The sequence below is a fragment of the Tachyglossus aculeatus genome, chromosome 8 (assembly GCF_015852505.1).
Source record: "Tachyglossus aculeatus isolate mTacAcu1 chromosome 8, mTacAcu1.pri, whole genome shotgun sequence".
In the NCBI taxonomy this organism is placed as follows: Eukaryota; Metazoa; Chordata; class Mammalia; order Monotremata; family Tachyglossidae; genus Tachyglossus; species Tachyglossus aculeatus.
In genome coordinates, this window is record NC_052073.1 from 20,835,623 (window position 1) to 20,855,348 (window position 19,726).

A 19,726-nucleotide genomic window follows, 5' to 3' on the forward strand; every position below is an offset into this window, starting at 1 on the left:
AGCGTTTACTACATGCCAGGCCCTGTACTAAGCGCTGTAAACCAAAGTGTGTCTCTCTCCCTGTCTAAACCAGGTTCTTTCTCTTGCCTCTCCTTCTCTTCTCTCCGTTTTTCCTCTCTAAACAGGGGGTTTCTCTCCCTTGAAACCAGGGTCTCTCTCCTCTCTCTCCTTCTCTTCTCTCCCCTTTCTCTCCTGTCTCTCCTCTCCAAACAGGGGGTTTCTCTCTCTGTAATAATAAAAATGGGCATTTGTTAAGCACTTACTATATGCCAGGCACTGTACTAAGCGCTGGAAACCAACGTGTGTGTCTCCCTCTCTAAACCAGGTTCTCTCTCCACTCCTCTCCCCTTTCTCTCACCTGTCTTCTCTCTAAACAGGGGGTTTCTCTCCCTCTCTAAACCAAGTTCTGTCCCCTCTCTCTCCTCTTTTGTCCGCTTTCTCTCTCCTGTCTCCCCTCTTTAAACAGGGGTTTTATCTCCCTCTAAACCAGGGTGTGTGTGTCCCTCCCTCTCTCCCCGCCTTTGTGGTTTGAGCTCCTCCCTCCTCCCACGCCCCCTCTTACCCCAATCCGGAGGCTCCGGCTCACATGGTCGGGCCCCTGCGTTCATCTCCACTTAGCTGGGCAGCAGGATGGAGAGCTTTCACAGCAACTTGAAGAAAAAAGCGACAGAGAGGCAGCACAGGGCAGAAGTTATGATCGCAGGAGAGCAGCTGAGGTAGGTCAGCCTTGCAGTCGTGTGTGTGTGTGTGTGTATTCAGGGGATCTGCAGCCAGGGCTTATTTTACTGACATCCAGGCAATTTTTTTTTGGGGGGGGGGGGGGCGGGCTTGGAGAACATACAGAGTTATAGAGTGAGTAGCAGAGGAAGAAATCCCATAAGAAATTAAAGAATAGCCCAAAACAAATATTGCCACAGTTAATTCCAAGCTGTATTGTGTTTCCCAACCTCTGTTTGGTTTCCTGTTTCTGGATTTAGACTTTAAGTCTGTATTAATGATTATACTATTTGTTAAGTGTTTACTCTGTGTCAAGCACTGTTTTAAGCACTGGGATAAATACAGATTAATCAGGTCAGACAAAGTCCCATGTCACACATAGGGCTCACAATCTCAGTAAGAGGGAGGACAGGTATTAAATCCCCATTTTACAGATGAGGAAACTGAGGCACTGGTAAGTTAAGTGACTTGCTTGCCCAAGGTCACACAACAGGCAAGTGGTAGAGCTGGAATTAGAACTCTTTGGCTCCTAGGCTCATGTGTGCTTTTGGGAGAGCAGGGATTATGGCTAGAACAGAAATAAGGGGGGAGGGCTGGTAGTGGGCGATGTCTGACTGAGCCTTTAAGGAAAGTGGGAGAAATCTTGATGGTGTTCGCAGCCCAAGTTACTTCTAGTAATCACTCCAGCCCTACCTGGATTCAACCCTAATTTGGATTTGTCATTTTCATTTTTATTTCCTCTGGCATTCCACACTTATTTTCTCCTCCTCTTCCCCTCGCCTGGCCACTGACCTGTGTATGGTTCTTAGACACCTTCTTATGGACTTCAGTTTGTCCTTCTGTACTCTCACCCCTCTGGGCTTTTAGAACTCTACAGAACTAGAAGAAATTGTTGGAAATAGAAAAAAAAGTTTCTGTGGATCTTCTGAAGTTAACATGGGGAAAAAAATCCAACTCTCTCCTGCTTTTTTTTCCTTTGCTGAATTATCTTCTTTGAAATGTCTTTAGAAAGGGATTTTTAGATCCTTCAGCTCAGGTGGCTTCTGCTGACCCTTCTCTTTTCTGCCAGTAAGGATGAGTATAATTTCAGGGCTAATCCTGAGTCTTTAAAGGGAAAAAGTTGAAAGAGAGAGAGACCGAGTGATTTTGTTCTATTGATTTTGGTTTTAATTCTTCCTATTTACACTCGCCCTTTTAATCTTCCCTTAACATTTGCTTTGTGCCATTCTGCTTGTTAAAAACAAAGACACTTTGTCAGCCTCCTTGTTGTCCATGTGACCAGAGGCTGGCTGTTCTGTTCTTGACTGTGGGTTGACAGTGCCAAGGATGTAGTTAATACCTCATTTTCCTTGCCTTGGAGATGTCTTGCACAAATCAGTCTATCCACTCTATCCATGCTGAAGATCTTTTTCTCTCCTCCTATCCCTCTTGAAGATCTCCAGGAAAAAGGTACCACAAACATGATTCTCAGCATCATGTTTGAATCTTAAAAAAAAAAACCAAAACCTTTCCGACTAGGCAGTTCTTCCTAAAAGCTTATAATTTAGAAGCAGATTGACCTAATGGAAGGAGCACAGGCCGGGAAGTCAGAGGGCCTGGGTTCTAATTCCAGCAATACCACTTGTCTGCTGTGTGACCTTGGGCAAAACATTTAACTTTTCTGTGCCTCAGTTCCCTCATATGAAAAATGGGGATTTAGACTTCTAGCCTCATGTTGTACAGGGACAGCGTTCAACCTAAATACCTTGTAACTACCCCAAGCACTTAGTTGTCATGCCTGACACTAAGTAAGCATTTAATAAATTCCACGAAAAATGAAATTTAAAAAACTTCTTACCTGCCCCAGTTTCAATCCATTTCCTTCTGCCCAGGTGTTTTTCATCTCAATTAAAAGTAGGACACCATTTTCCGCATACCAATCCTTTACACTGATTATTGATGCCTGAGACTATGGCCTATATTAAATGCTTATTATGTGCTAGACATTGGGGCATCTACTTCAATTTTAGCTCCATTTTACAATGAGGAAACTGAAGCCTACAAAAGTTGTAATTTGTCTAAGAACACACATCAGACCAGTGGCAGAGCTGGGACAGACACACAAGTCTCATGACTCCCCATCCCCTGCTCTTTTCTCTATTCTACATTTTTCCAGGTTAAATACTGAAGTTACAATCCTCGTTTGTCCTAGAAGCCTTTCCAAGGCTTCTTGAGAGCTCCCTCTCAGGACTTAGGATCAGAGTAAATTTCTCTTCCCTTTTGCACTCTTCTTTGTTTTTTCCTAATCATCTGGAACCTCAGATCTTTTTACAGTGTCATCCACCAGCCCAGCCTGGCTCTCTGGCTGTTCATAAAAATCAACAATCAATCAATCAAAGGTATTTATTGAGTGCTTACTTTGTGTAAACTATACTGAGCACCTGGGAAAGTACAATGCATGATCCCTGCCCTCAAACAATGCTTGGGTTCACTGTTTATTCAGCAGTCACCCTTACCTATGTAAAGATATTGCCCCGAGTTTCTATCATTGTTTTATTCCCAAACCCCATCTGGGGTTTGTGAGCCCTCTGGGGCAGGTGGTGTTATCCCCAAATTACAGGTGGGGAAACTGAGACTCGGGGAGATGAAGTGATTTGCTAAGTGGCAGATTGAAGTTTGGAAACCCAGTCTCCCAACCTCCAGGCTCTACTTGTTAGGCCAGGCCACCTCCTTTGTGCTCATGCCACCTTCTGCCTGCTGACTAGACTGTTTGTTTTCAGCTTGTCTGTGCCCAACAAGCAGGAAACCTGTAAAATCCAACTGTTCCAAGGCTGTCTGCCACGTGTCTGGCTGCTGTGGGGCAGGGGAGGCAGAAGGAAGTCTGGGGCTGAGGAGAGGTGGCTCAGTGCTTTCAAGCCAGGTCATGGCACCAGTAGTCTTGTTCAGCAACACAGTGCTTATTCAGTGAATGCAGATGAGCTCAATCGATGTGAAGCCTGGGCCAGAGGGCCGATGTGGGACTGGGGCCTTCCTAGAGAAAGGGACTGTGTACTTCAGGAGAGCATGGGATGCTGAACGTGATTAGCCCCTGATTACTTGCAGAAAGCATGTTGTGTGGATCAACAAAAGCACAAGACTCCAGGGGAAGTTGGGAGCCCAGGAGAGCTCACTTAGCATCAACACTGGCAGAGATGCTGACTCTGATGGGCTATCTGGACTGCAACTCTTAAATCATTTGAAATAAAATAAGCCACTCTCTTGTGTGGGGAAACAATGAACTATGAGTCTCATTTCCCCTTTTATTTTGCCTCCTGCTAGCTGACTGGTACTTAGTAATGGGGAGCAGTATAATTAAGCAGTGTACTGTCATAGCTTGATATTTAGAGAAATAATGTCCCAAGAGCAAACTGGATGTGGTAAAGATCTAGGCTGAACCAGCGAAAGAGATGAAGTGACTGTCATAAATATACTATAGAGTAGAAGCAAATATAATTAGGTCACATTTACATTCACTTGTAATATTTTTTAATAATTATGGTATTTAAATGCTTAGTCTCTACCTAGTATTATAATAAGCCCCAGGGTAGAAAAAGATAAGCAAGTCGGACATGGTCTCTGTCCCACATGAGGTATACAGTCTAACTAGAAGGGAGAACAGGTTTTGAACTCTCATTTTTCTCTTGTTTTTGGTGGAGATATATTTGTGTGTCAACATTGTTTATGTCCTTTGGGGTAGGGATTTAAGCTCTCTCCCTCTACCAGTCAGTCAACAGTATTTACTGAGCCAACAATGGCAGTGAGGTAGCAAGGCAGTGAACGCCTACTCTACTAGGGCAGTGGTGGATTTCAGAGGACAATTTGGTCTAGTTTTCTAGATCTAATCTAATTTTCAGCTACTGTGTTTCCATTCTGGTATGAATACAGCACCAGCAACCCTTAGGACTGTATTTTTATTTTAAGTACCTGGTTTTCCTCAGCCTTGATTCCTGCACTGAGTTTTGTGACTCAGAAGTGGTGCCCATGGACCTGGTGGCGAGGAAAAGGCATCCAGTGCTGCTGCTGGAAGCTGCAGGTTTGGGAAATGGGAGACGGGAGCAGCCCAGCAGGAACAGGGTCCGCTGATAGCCCTCATGTACACTGCACACACAGACACACGCAGCGTAATGTATGTTACGCTGGGCACCAGAGCAACAAAATGACATCCTCCATAGCATTTTGCAGAAGTTTATCCAAAGCCACCCAACACCTACAGTGATTTTTCTGGGAAACTCCTAACCACCTCCAACTTACCCCAAAGATTTGGCATTCCCTCCCCAGGTTCTTGTGAACATGGGCACCACTTCTGAGTCACAAAACTCAGAGCAGGAGCCAAGGCTGAGGAAAGCCAGATACTTAAAATAAAAATGCAGGCCTATGGGTTTCTGGTGCTCTTTTCAAACTAGACAAGAAACATAGCAGCTGAAAACTAGATTAATAATAACAATAATGACAATAATGGTACTTCTATGTGCCAGGAACTGTTCTAAGTGCTGGGGTAGGTATGAGATAATCGGGTTGGATACAGTCCCATCCCTCAGAGGGCTCAAAGTCTTAATCCTCATTTTACAGATGAGGGAACTGAGACACAGAGAAGTTGTGACTTGCCCAAGGTCAATCAATCAATCAATCATATTTATTGAGCGCTTACTGTGTGCAGAGCACTGTACTAAGCGCTTGGGAAGTACAAGTTGGCAACATATAGAGACAGTCCCTACCCAACAGTGGGCTCACAGTCTAGAATTACCATAGCATCTTGGTTACTAGCCTGCCCCTCCTTCCTGCCTTTCTTTGAGCCACAGGTTTGAGACAGTGGATGGGGCTAAGCACTGTGTAAGTACTCCGATGATGATAGTTCAGTGAACCTCCTGACGGACAGGAATCATGTCTAATTCTCACCTGTGTATTCTTTCCCAGTGCTTAGTACAGTGCTCTGCACACAGTAAATTCTTAATACTATTACTCCTACTAGAAATAAAGACTATCAGCAAGCCCATTTTGCTGGCAAAGGGCACAGATGATATGCCTTTTGAGAGTCTGTAAAAGGATTTGAGGTGTTAACCATTTCTTTGGGCCTCATCAGAGGCTCCGGGGGGTTGCATCCAGAGTTTCAGTATTGTAGAGTAATAATTTTTTACCCTAATGTTAATAATCTTTCTTTTGATGTTTACCAGGTCCCTTTAAACTCTTGAATTCCACAACCCATGCAGCATGGCAAAGATTACATTTTAAAACAAAACAGAGGAGACTAGAGCTATTGAAGACATCACAATTCCAGAAACAGTATCGGAGTGATAATTTTCAGCCTTAATCTGTTGTATGAAATCCTTCAAAGTTTTCATTTCTCATTAAATGTGGATTAATCACACAATCCAGGCTAATGGGCTTGGCAGTCCCCCTCCAGTCCTGCTTTGCTTTTACATACGATGTCTCAAAAATTATTTAGTGCTGGGTGGGGGAAGGGGAAAGGCATGAATCCTTGAAGTATTGGCAGAGCTCCCTGGAAAAGCTAAAACACTGTCTAAAGAAAATAGTTTTCTGCTTCTTCATAAATATTGGGGACTCAGTCTGGCATTGTTGAAGCAAGAAGCCCTTGACTCTAAGCCGAGGACCTTTCCTAGGATGAATGGAAAACTTTTTTGACATCATGGTGAGAAATTCTTCATAACTGGATTCAGTGCCACTGGCAAAGCAGAAATGAAAAATCTTGATTCTTAGAATTTCCTCACTACTCTGCCTCTTGGACATGATGATGATGATGATGGCATTTGTTGAGTGCTTATTATGTGCAAAGCACTGTTCTAAGTGCTGGGGAGGATACAAAGTGATCAGGTTGTCCCACGTGGGGCGCACAGTCTTCATCCCCATTTTACAGATGAGAGAACTGAGGCACAGAGAAGTTAAGTGACTTGCCCAAGGTCACAGAGCTGACAGTTGGTGGAGCTGGGATTGGAACCCATGACCTCTGACTCCCAAGCCCGTGCTCTTTCCACTGAGCCACATTGCTTCTCCTAATGGTAGGGCTGAGCGGCTGGGGTGAGATGATGGGTTGGAGGGACATTTTGGAATGCCTCAATAGACTCCATAGAATCTCATTGCTTTGAGTGAAAATCTGTAATTTATCATATCCGCAATTTGTTTTGGCTGTTTAACCCTCTACAATCAAGCACTGCACTAAGGACTTGGAAAAGTACAATATAAAAGAATTGGTAGACATGTCCCCCACCCACAACGAGTTTACACTCTAAAGGGAATTTACGATCTAGTTTATAAACTCCTTATAGGTAGAGAATTTATCTACCAAGTCTGTCATATGCTCCCAAGCACTTAGTGCTCTGTACAGTAATAATAATAATAATAATTGTGGCATTTAAGTGCTTACTATGTTCCAGGCACTCTACTAAGCACTGGGGTAGATGCAAGATAATCAGGTTGAACACAGCCCCTGTCCTACATGGGGCTCACAGTCTTAATCCCCATTTTGCAGTTGAGGAAACAGAGGCCCAGAGTAGGTAAATGACTTGCCCAAGATCACACAGCAAACAAGTGGTGGAGCTGGGAATAAAACCCAGCTCCTCTAACTACCAGGCCTGTGCTTTGTCCACTAGGCCATACTGTAGTCTAAACACCCAATAAATACCACTGATTGATTGAGTCCTAAATATAATCCTTGGAGGCACTGGGCTGTTTATCCCTTAAGCACTTTGATACTCACCCCAGCCCCACAGGCCTTATTTACATATCCTTGTGCTCTGTTTTTTCTTATCTGTAGTTTATTTTAATCTGTCTCCCCCTGTAGACTAGAAGCTCCTTGTGGGCAGGGTTCGTGTCTGTCAACTCTATCGTATTTTCCTAAGAGTTTAGTACAGTGCTCTGCACTCAGCACTCAATAAATACCATAGATTGATTGATTGGGTTTCTGGCACTAGACTTAATATTACAGTCAGGACTGCCTGCCCAGGAATCTTCATCAATTCTCCTGTGGATTCTGGTGCCAGTTCAGTTGGGTGGGCTTATCAGACTGCTGTTTTCTGGCTGTCCCTCTCTAGGTGAGACTCTTACTCAAGATTACTAGTGCAGAAGCTGGAGGAGGTGGGGAAACAAAGTGGTAGGGGGTGGGAGAGAAGTACAAAGTTCTGAGACCTTCCACATCCACCACAATCCAAATTTCTATCATTAATCTCACAGCAGAAATCAATGTGTTATCCTTTTAGCAAGTAGCTGTTTTTCGATTGGACCGCCTTGACTTTTGCCATCTTGAAGTGCCACTGTACCGTTGCTGATGATCCCTGTAGATGGAACTTTATAGACCAAACATGTTCAGGATCCATGGACTCAAGTCACTGTTGGTTTAATCAGACCTCAAGTTTTGGCTTTCAGGATTCAAATATCAGAGTTCAAAGGTCAGGAGTACAGGGTGCCCAAGTGCCTGCTTGACTGAGGGTTAACACTGAGAAGGAGGGAGAAGTTAGTGGCTAGTGCTGGCTGTCGGCAGTACCGTGATTGCTGAAGGGAATTACCCAGTTACATTAGTAGTGATTTCACTCAGTATTTTTCAACTCAATTCCATCTCCAGGGCCTTGACCTCCCAACCTAGGTGCCCAGTAGAGCCCTGGTGCTGTTAATGCTCTCCCTCTGGAGTCTTAGTTTCAGAAGACTTTCCCACAACCCTCCTAGTTTCAAGGAAGACGTAGAATAAGCCAGGTCAGTGCAGAAATGGGTTTCTCCCATTGAGAAATAGCTATGGGGAATGAATAAACAAATTTGGCCCTATTTTCTGTGTTCCTTCTTGTCCTTTCAAATCTGCACTCATTTTTTCTCTCCTCAAGCCGTCCTCCTTGTTCCCTGTGTTTTCATGGCTCTCAGAACATTTTATTTCTCTTAAACCCTGTGGCATGTTCCCCTGAGTTTCAGTTTATACGCAAAACATCTCCTCTCTCTGCCTTCCCTGCCTTTTAAGGGAAGCCAAACTCAGACCAAATTGGCTGACCTTAATTCTAGATCAGGTGGCTCTTTGTTGCCTTAGTACATTTTAAATCAGAGAATGTGCATTTAGCACAAAAACACATTTCTGCTCATTGTCTTCAGATTGGAGAAGAGAGTTGCTTGCGCAAAACAACACACACCTATGTTCTCATTTGTAGTTTTTTGTTTTTCTTTTTACAGGATGCAAAAGCTGTGGTGCAGAAATGAGCTTTGTTGCCAGGAAGGGGGATTATATTGGGAAATTGAACTTTGCAACAGGTTTCCAGCACTGTCTTTCACTGTTTGGAATGGTTCTAGTGAGGCCTGCTTATTTCTTTTAAGAAGGATTTCTACCATTTGTAACAGCTGTTCTAACTAAAATCTCACTAATCCAGTCTCCAAACTACCTTTAGCAGTTTTGAACTTACATTACTCCCACTCTACCACACAACCCTTCTTCAAATCCTCTACTTTTCTTTGAAATTGGATTCAAAGTGTAGAATCTCAGGTCTGTTCATTTCTTTCAGTATTTGCTTCACATGCTTGAGAGAAGTAGTGTTTGCTGGTTGGAGTTTGAAGATGCTAGCATCCTGTTGTCATTTTTTTAGGGCTGCCTCAGCCAATTTGTTCATTCTCTCTTTCTCTGCGCTCACTCACTCTCTTTCTCCCCCCCACCCCGCCAAACCCCCAAAGAGGCAGTGCTGCCATAAAGACAGGTATAGCCTCCAGGATTACTTGTCTAAACCAGATAGTCTTTTTGAAGATTCAGTGATTTTCTATCCTTACTTCTGCTGCTGACCCGTTTCCCACATCCTTCCCTTGGCCGGGAAGTCCCACCCCTCCAAATTCAGACTACCACTCTCTCCACACTCAAAATATTAAGGTCACACCTCCTCCAAGAAGGCTTCCCTGATTAGCTCTGTTTTTCCCAGCTCCCTCTCCCTTTTGCATCATCTATGCACTTAGATCTGTGACCGTTGGACATTTGGTATTTGCCCCACTTTCAACCCCACAGCACCTGTGTACATATTGTCAAACTATGCATTATAAATTATTAATGTTGTCTCCCCCTTTTGACTGTTAGCTCATTAAGGGCAAGGAAAACGTTTGCTAATTCTATTGTATTGTACTCTCCCAAGTGCTCAGTACAGTGTTCTGCATATAGTAAGCGCTCAATAAGTACCATTGATTGATTGACTTACTGATATGCTGCTGTACACGATGTTCTCTTCCTCTGACTGAACTCACATTTAAATGCGACCCAGTAGAAGCCTTTCCTTGTGACCATTAGGGTTACACCATTGGCCCAAGATCCAGGGCTGTGGCATGAATTGGAGCTTCCTGCTCAGCTTCCTCTTCTAGAATAAGCAGGGCTCCAGGGGCTCTCCTGTTTAGTTTTCCCAGCTGAACCATATATAACCAAAGATTTGCAGGGCTTGGTTTCAATAAACTACCTTCTAGATTACAGAGGAGGGACAGCAGGCCTCTGCATGTTTCAACATTCCTTTGTTCCAGCAATCAACTCTAAGAGTCTGTGACCCTGGCCCAGAGGCAATCTGTGTGTTCTGGCTTAGCTGATGCAAATTTTGGATTCTGTAGTTGGATCTATTTCTCAAAACCAGTCCCATGCGCTTGCTCATTCTCATTGCTCAGTTGTTTTAGGCTTCTCCCTATGAATCAGGCTGGGCAGCGTAAATTCCTTGTGGGCAGGGAACGTGTCACTTCGGTATTCTGGAATTCCCAAGCCCTAGTACAGTGCGCAGCACCCAGTAGGTCCTCGATAAATGCTGCTGCTACAATTACTGTAGCTATTCTTTCAAAGGCTTAAGTCTGTTTCTCCTCCCTTAACTTCTTAACTCTCAACAGCGTAGACAATGTCAGAGATGTGACTGAGGCCTGATGTTCTGTGTCCCAAAGTCTTAATCCTTATTGTTCAGGTGATGTAACTAAGGCACAGAGAATTTGAGTGACTTGCCCCAATTGATCTATCTGATCATCAAAAGCTCTGGCTAGAACTTGGGACCCCCCCTGTTAGACATAATTCTCTTTCAGGCACCTACTAATTTGGAAATCTTACAGATCTGAGGCAGTGAAGGTTAACCTCAAGCATCACTCTTTATTATATCTATACAGAGAGGAGTAATTTAGCCTCCATGGCTGTCTCTAGAAGTTAAGGGCAGGAAGCCAATCCTGAGCTACTCCAGTTTATCCTTCTGCCTCCAGTCAGGGCTCTATTTGATCCTCATCCCTCAGAGATAACTGTTCACTCTTTCTTTAAAATCTCCAGGGAAGTGGAGTTCACAATCTTTCTTGTTGAAGTATCCCAACCCTTCCCGCTATTGCAGTTTAAACCCATTCCCTCATCCTATATTCAGTAGGCCCACAGAACAGTCACTCATTGTCCCCTCAGTAAAGGGGATGTAGTAATGCTGCAACGAACTCCCATGATCTCCAAACATTGACCAGACCTTCTTTGCATCTTCAATCCATCCCTCCAAGGTCAGTGTCCAAGATTACTGACCATTTTCCAGGGACAAGGGGAAGAAATGACAGGTTTCATTAACTGTTGTCCAGGTTCTTGGTGGAGCCACTTATTAATCTTCTTTATGCCCCAAGCTCTTTGTTCTCTGGGTCCTGCGTCCCTTTTGCATCTTTTTCTAAAACAATTATCTCTGTTTTCTAAAACAATTATCAAAGAGCTAATTGGCTTCAGATATCCCAGTCGCTCTTGTACCCATCTGTATTTATCATGGTTATAGCTGTGTCAGGGTGTATGTGTGTGCATACACTGAAGTAATACACTATATATAGTGTGTATACATATATAGGTACTGTGTGTATTACTTGAATGTTTCTCTGAAGTCTTTTCTCCCTTGCGTGACTGTCTCACCCAAACAAAAGCAGAATAGTGTCCCATTCTGCCCTACCTTGCGGTGTTACAGGAGAGTCTACTTGGATCCTTTGGACTGTTTCATCTTACGTTGTTTGCAATCTCTTGGAACACTGAAGGTCTTCTACAGTTAAAGCCTGGGAGTGTTTGGCACTAGTTTGGGAAATAATATTTTGGAATTGCTATCGTATTCCAGGGAGGAGATTTGTTGAGCTCAGGGAAAGTGTTTCTTCTGATTAGGATGGGTCCAATGCACACAATTTTACAGGTTGCTAGGTGGGGGAAGGCTTTAAAATTGCTTTAAAAACAACTGGAAAGTCAAGTACAAAAGCAATGACTCACTTGTTCAGATAGTCAGGACTCAAATTTCATTAATTATGCTGTTGACTGATTGCCACATGAATTTCGATCCACCTTGACTCAGACCAGTTCCTGAGGGTGGTTGTTGAAATATAGAACTGGGAAAAAACTGTCATCTAGTCTGTCACCCTGCCTTCATGCAATATTGTGCTCTACCCTTGTAGATGTGAATTAACTGGAAAGCCATTCCCCAATTCTGCTGTCATGATTGATCCAAAATTGGTAGTGAAAATATGTGTTCTAGGGGAATGGACTACTCTCCTTCTGTTGTGATATATCTAAATTGTGTAATGCAAAAATGGCTATTTGAATTAGTCTCGATCCCAGAGGTCTAGCCTAAAACCAGTTTTGCAAATTAGCTTCCCACCTTTGTTGAATTTTTCTGTTTGCCACCTCCTTAATCTGTATGCTGATCCAGGCCTGAAACGATGCCATCCATTCTGTGTAACTTCCCTAGCACTTAGAGCAATGCTTGGCAAAAGTGGGCCCTTAATAAATACACTGTGTGAAATCTAGTCTCATAAATCCTTGATCCTTAGTAGTGGCGTCTGTTGTTCTGGACTCCTTGATAAACACTGAAGTCTCTTGAAACAATCTGAGTCACTTGAAGGGAGCAGGATGGAGACCCCAGTGTGGGAACTGTCCTGTTCGCTAGAGACAATCAAGATCTATGTAAGTCTTGGCTATGGAAGTGGTTTTGTTCCCTGGGTGAACAATAGCCAGAGGGAGCAGCTGGGTTAGAGAGGAAGCCGAGTCACCACTTGGTCAAACTCTCCATTCTCGGGAAAACCATCAGAATATTTCCTTACTTGTGTGTGTTTAGTGGGCTGTCTACCCCGGGATTCAGGGAATGAGGAATTTGGAAGATAACCTTCCCATGACCTTCACCAGCGTAACAATGGCTCCCAGGCTGGCCGTCAAACTAAGCAACAACAATGGCTTTATACAAAGCCCGGGAAACTTAGGCTTCAATCAGGCTCAGTTCCCCAGATTTTCTTTCATTCTTCACACCAGCTAAGAACAGTTTTTCCTTTGGTGGCACTCAATCAGTTATCAGTATTTACTGAGTACCATTGTGTGCAGAACACTCATTGTAGGAGGTGCTATGAGGAAAAACTAGGAGCTCCTGTTCTATTAGGTGGGGTAATACTCTAATGCAAATAAAGATACATCTAAAATGGCAGGTGCCAGCAGGGATATCCCCAGAGCAGAGCAGGTCGAGGTGTTTACTATTAGTCATTCACTTCATTCATTCAATCATCATTTTTAAGCACTTACTCTGTGCAGAGCAGTGTACTGACCACTTGGGAAAGAACATTGCAACAATAAACAGTGACGATCCCTGCCCACAATGAGCTCACAGTCTAGAGGGGGTAGACAGACAACAATACAAATAAATAAAATTATAGATATATACATAACTGCTGTGAGGCCGGGGGGACAGTGGGAAGAGCAAAGGAAGCAAGGGTCTCTCAAGGTTCAGTTCTGGATCCCCTTCTATTCTCCATCTATACCTGCTCCCTTGGAGAACTCATTTGCTACCATGGCTTCAACTACCACCTCTATGTGGGTGATACCCAAACATACCCAAATCTACATCTCCAGCCCTGATCTCCCTCCCTCTCTGCAGTCTCTCATCTCCTCCTGTCTTCAAGACATCCTTACTTGGATGTCCTGTCATCACCTCAAACTTAACATGTCCAAAACAGAAGTCCTTATCTTCCCACCCAAACCGTATTCCCCATGACTTTCCCATCACTATAGATGGCATCACCTTCCTTCCTGTCTCACGAGCCTATAACCTTGGCGTTATCCTTGACTTCTCTCTGTCATTTGACACACATATTCAATCCGTCACTAAATCCTTTTGGTCACACTTTCACAACATAGCTAAAATCTGCCCTTTCCTCTCCATCCAAACTGCTACCAGGTTAATGGAGTCACTCATTTTATCCTGCCTGGATTATAGCATCAGTCTCCTTGCTGGCCTCCCAGCCTTCTGTCTCTCCCCACTTCAGTCCATACTTCACTCTGCTGCCTGGATCATTTTTCTACAAAAACGTTCAGGACACGTCACCCCACACTTCAAAAAATTCCAGTCACTGCCCATCCACCTCTGCATCGAACAAAAACTCCTCCCCATTGGTTTTAAAGCACTCCACCACCTTGCCCTCTCCTACCACACCTCAGTTCTCTTCTTCTAAAACCCAGCCCGCACACTTCACTCCTCTAGTGCTAACCTCACTGTACCTCGATCTTGCCTGTTTTGCCAACGACCCCTACCCCACATCCTGCCTCCGGCCTGGAACTCCCTTCCTCCTCAAATCCAACAGAAAATCACTCTCCCTCCCTTCAAAGCCTTATTGAAATCACATCTCCAAGAGGCCTTCCCAGACTAAGCCCCGCTTTTCCTCATCTCCCACTCCCTTCTGTGTCACCCTGACATGCTCCCTTTGTTCTTCCCCACCTGCCCTGCCCCACAGCACTTGGTGTCTGTATTGGTGTCTGTCTTCCCCTATCTAGAGTATAAGCTCATTGTGGGCAGGGAATGTGTCTGTTTATTGTTGTACTGTACTCTCCCAAGCACTTAGTACAGTGCTCTGCCCACAATAAGTGCTCAATAAATATGATTGAATGAATGAAGAATGATCAATTGATGAGGGAGGCAGGAGAGGTCACCTGCCCATCTTCACCCCACCTCTGGCTTCTAAATGGTTGCAGTTTTCCTGAGGCTTAAGTACTGGGTGGTCTAGGTCCAGGGATATCTGGAGTCTTCCAAGAGAAGTGGAAAGGATGCGATGGAGTGGCATTGGAGGTGAGGAGAGAGAAGACATATTTAGGGGAGGAACTTTTTTCCTTTCCCCTTTCCCTAATCTCAGCACCTAGGATTACAGAAGGACAAAGAGGCAGAGAGGGGGAAGTGAGGAAAAAAAATTATGGTGAGGTGGCAATACAAAAAAAAATGGAGTTGAAAAAGTCAAAGGAAAGAACAGCAGAGAGAGGAGAACAGAGAAAATGGTAGACAGAGAATAGTAGAGTGACAAGAAGTGCTTTGCACATAGTAAGTGCTTAATAAATGCCATCAAAAAATGTAATTAGTTTAGGAGCATACAAAAGGGAGAAAGGAATGGAGGTAAAGGAAGGCTAAAGGAGGAGAGGGCCGACTGTTTATTGGTGTGCTGATCCCATTGTTCAGACTATTTCAGCAGTAAACAGGGAAAGGTTTTTTTTATGACATTCGTTAAGCACTTACCATGTGTCAGGTATTATACTGGGCACTTGGATACCTACAAGCGAGAAGCAGCGTGGCTCAGTGGAAAGAGCCCAGGCTTTGGAGTCAGAGGTCATGGGTTCAAATCCTGGCTCCACCACTTGTCAGCTGTGTGACTTTGGGCAAGTCACATCACTTCTCTGTCCCTCAGTTCCCTCATCTGTAAAATGGGGATTAAGACCGTGAGCCCCCTGTGGGACAACATGATCACCTTGTAACCTCCCCAGCACTTGGAATAGTGCTTTGCACATAGTAAGTGCTTAATAAATGCCATTACTATTATTATTATTATTATTATTACAAGCTATGGAGGTTGAACAGAGTCCAAGTCCCACATGGGGCTCATGGTCTTAATCCCCATTGTACAGTTGAGGTATTTGAGGCACAGAGAAGTGAAGTGACTTGCCCAAGGCCACATTCAGACAGGTGGCAGAGCTGGGATTAGAATGCAGGTCCTTTTGACATCCAGGACTGTGCTTTATCCACTAGGTTACACTGCTTCTCTAAGGGTTTTCCCAGGCCTATTGCCTGGAAGTGAATGGCGGATTTCTTACCCTCCTAGTCCATGCGGGGGTTGAAGTGTGTGCAACTCCTTAAAGGATCTGTGTTCCTACTTTAATAAAGCTTGATATCACAAGAGGGACAGAGATCTTGGAGATTGGAGGCTGTCGATAGGTGGATAGAATGAGGCCTGGAAGTGGAATTGGGGAAAGAGTGGTAGAGGGGAGCAAGGAACAATTTCTTATCAGAGCAATGGGGTGAGAGAGGACCCTCTCTATGTGACTAGCGTGACAATTTTGGCAATCACAGATAATTCTAGAATTTGGGAGATTCATTCTACCATCTCCTCTCAGTTCCATATCCCTTTAGTGTCATTTTTTTAAAAAAATTATCCTACTATAGTAACTTTTCTCTTCCCTCCTCAGATAATTAAATTTCTGAATGTATTAAACAATCAGATGCACTGCACTTAATTACCTCCTAGCCTCAGGCAGAATAGAATGTTAGTGATTTATGAAAATTCAAGTCTCCTAAGTTTAACACTTAGGAGCCTCCTTCAAACTTTTGCTGTTAGGAGGAGGAAATCCATGTTGGGTTCATTTTGTGATTTGGGAGGAGCAGTAATTCTCAGAGGTTTGGCATTTGTACATTATGGTTTTTGTAGCTGGCACACACTTGTCACTGTAGGCTGACAAAGGGACTAGGACAGTTCATACACCAGTCAACTGCTCAGATTTTTAAAACAGAGGAGCTCCTGGAAAAAGCCTGTAGTTACTGCCCATGAAAAGTGACACTCAGAGAGAGGAATGTGATATGTGAGGGGATGGAAAAATGGCATCAGATTATTTATTTGCTTCAAGGTTAAAATCAGCAAAACAAACTGAAAATCCAAATCAGCAAATCAGTCCTGTAATGTTGAATTGTTGGCAATCCAAAGCAATCACAGAAACCAATTCCTAAACCTCGCTCTTATCCCCATACCAAATTCTAGCTCTAACCTATCCATAAGCTCTAGTCCTCACTCCATCTCTAATTCTGATTTTAATTTCAGTTCACATACTTTCTCAAACTTACTCAAGTACTACATATAGTACTAAGCCTCGTTCAAAATTCTAGTCCTAGCTCTACTTTTAAAGACGTTTTTCAAGGCTTGAGGCTTTTGACTGATTTGTTTCAATTTTGGAAAAACACTAATGATTGAGTTTTAATCAGTCATATTGAGCACTTACTGTGTGCAGAGCACTGCACCAAGCACTTGGCAGAGTACAATATAACAGAATTGGTAGGCACATTCCCTGCCCACAATGAGTTTACAGTCCAGTGAGGGAGACAGACATTAATAATGAATAATTTATGGATATGTACATATATGCTGTGGGGATGAGGGAGGGGTGAGTAATAGGTAATGAGCTTCAGATATTTATCATTCCAGTGATGTGAATTCAGATCACTTTGGGATAACCTCATCTGAAACCATTCCAAATTTGAGACAATTACCAAATCTTTTTTGGAACCGTGAAAAACCTTTTGATTGAAATCCTATCCCAGTCCTATTATAATGAACAGAGAATTGTAGTGAAACAAAAAATGATCCTTAACTGTCCAGGGTCTTCACCATCTCATAGCCAATCAGAAAAAAATGTATGAACAAAAAGTCTGTAATGCTCTTCTAGACTCTGGTTATAATCATTGCAAGGAAATACTGCCATTTCCCACTACACTTCTCCCCAAGGACTCTGATGGGTTGATCAGCCAATTTTCTGGAGTTGGATGTCACTTTTTCTTTTTCTGTCGAGGATTCCAGCCCTTCAGTTTGTAACCACATTCTTTTGTCCTAGACTTCGACTCCATGATGGAAAGCTTATTAAGGATCGGCGCTACCACCTGCGGACATATCCAAACTGCTTTGTCGCAAAGGAGCTCACAGATTGGCTGATTGACCACAAAGAAGCCCCAGATCGAGAAACAGGCATCCGACTGATGCAGAAACTTATGGATCATTACATTATCCATCACGGTGTGTGACCTTCACTGATGTTAAGGGGTTTCCCATTTCCCTACTAGCCTCCCTTCCTTCCTCCCTTGCTGTAACTTCTCTCGTTGTCCCTTTCAAGAAAGCTTCCTGCAAAAGGCTCAGAAATGAGCACTTGGGAGATTTAGAACTCATTAGAGTCCCACTTCAAAACTGAGCCTGGACATCAGTGGTGGGGTTCTTTGAGGAAACTTTTTTGTTGGCAGTCCTGAAGTGATCCTGCAAATACAAGTATATCAGTAATGCTTAATCCTTTTCCTCAAACTAACTCCTTTCCAGTTTCTCTCTCCACCCTCTTGGTTCATTAAGGGCATTGGTGTCTGGGCATGTTACATCAGCAGTCAGTGCTTATGCTTCCCATAAACTCATTAAAAGAAGCATCATAGTTTAAAAGGAGAATGTTAAATGATTGCATTTGAAGGGGGAGGGACTTGAATCCCTTAATTCAAGTAATTCAGGAATGACATCTTGTAGCATGTGATTTCAGCACTAATAGGTCTGCAAAAAGGGACAGGTAGGTCTCATGTTACATTCCTAAGTGGTGTGTATGCCACAGTTCCACCAAATTTCCTTAGCTGACTTCATGGAATTCTTAGCCTGGAGAGCATTCATTCAATCCCCTGTTTCCTAGCTGGGCTGCACCTATACCATTCATTCATTTACCTGCATTTATTGAGTGCTTACTATGTGCAAAGCACTGTACTAAGCGCTCAGGAGAGTACAATAGAACAGACACAGTCCCTGCCCACAGTCTTGCCAATGTGTCCTGATTACCATTCACAAAGATTTTGAAGAAAGAAAAGTTAACTACTCTTTAACTGCAATAGACTGTTTCAGTGATTCAGAAACCCATTCCCTGGATCTTCTTCCTTATGTCTAACTCAAATACCCCCAGCTACAATTTAAACCCTTTAAATTTATATAGGGACCAGGAACTTTGCTTAGGTCGACCAGAACTAGATTTAGCCACCTATTTTTCTTACCTTTTTGCAAACCTATGAAATGTTTAACATTTCTCCTTCTCCCTGGATAAGCACATTTAAAAAATTTTGTCTTTGTGTCCCAAATTGCTCCCACTTCCAGTACTAAGCATTAAGAAAAGAATCAAGTCTTTTAATGGTTTGGCTCTTGAAAGCGATCCTTTGATCACTGGATTCTTAATTTATATTTTGTGTCCAATCCAAAAATGTTTTGGGTCGGTCCTTCTGAGAGATTTTCAACAGGAAAGGGGAGGAGATGTGAAACGATAAAGGGCTGGTTCTCTGTCCTAGGCGTGTCCTTCTCCTTTTAAGTTCATTTCCAGTAGCAGGTTATCCCTGCAGAAGAAATTCTGTTTGAACCTGACTTTTTTCTGTCATTACTGGGTTTGCTTCCCTGAGTTCTCTGTTTGGAGGTCTGGAAAAACCCTGCTGCTGCATTAAAATTCAAAAGTGCATTAGCAGACATATGTAAGGAAGGGAGTGTAAGAATAAATGCTAATAAATCATCTTGTCAGGTTGTGTTCTGGATCCTCCCTAAAAAATAGCCATCTTTCTGATAGTTTTGGGAGTTCGGCTGTGGATTAAGTGATCGCTCACATTTTCTTCTAGTTCTAGGATTGCTAAACGTGCACTGAGTTAGTCAAAACCTGAGGACAACAAGGCTTGGCAGGAAGGAGGAGCTGAGCTTTTGATAATGCCACACTGTCTTGGGCTTCTGTCCGTAAGGCTTAGACATGCAACCCAGGTCTGAAACAACCCAGAAATTAAGCCTGAAGTTTGGGAGGGCTGGGGGGAGGACCTTAGCCAGAATCTGGTGATTTCTAGCAGCTCAGGTTCAAAGCCAGCAGAGCCTCTCAGAGATGAGCGGACAAATTCAAAAATTAAGGGCATGGATGGTGTGCCCCAGCTACTCAGCTGAAGTCACATGAGTTTCAGTTTTTTGTGAAAAGGCTCATGAGGATTCTTGGGAGTGATGCATTCTTCATCAGCACCTC

At 43.4% G+C, this 19,726-nt stretch overlaps 1 protein-coding gene across 1 annotated transcript in view; it reads left to right on the plus strand.

Moving 5' to 3' along the window:
* Nucleotides 1–582: 582 nt before the first annotated feature.
* The window catches only part of LOC119931825 (DEP domain-containing mTOR-interacting protein-like), a 44,467-nt gene continuing 25,323 nt past the window's right edge, over nucleotides 583–19,726 (plus strand). Inside the window, exons 1-2 of the mRNA XM_038750732.1 lie at nucleotides 583–716; nucleotides 17,558–17,736. Coding sequence (XP_038606660.1) covers nucleotides 631–716; nucleotides 17,558–17,736 — 265 coding nt within the window. The 5' untranslated portion in view covers nucleotides 583–630. The remainder of the gene's footprint in view (nucleotides 717–17,557; nucleotides 17,737–19,726) is intronic.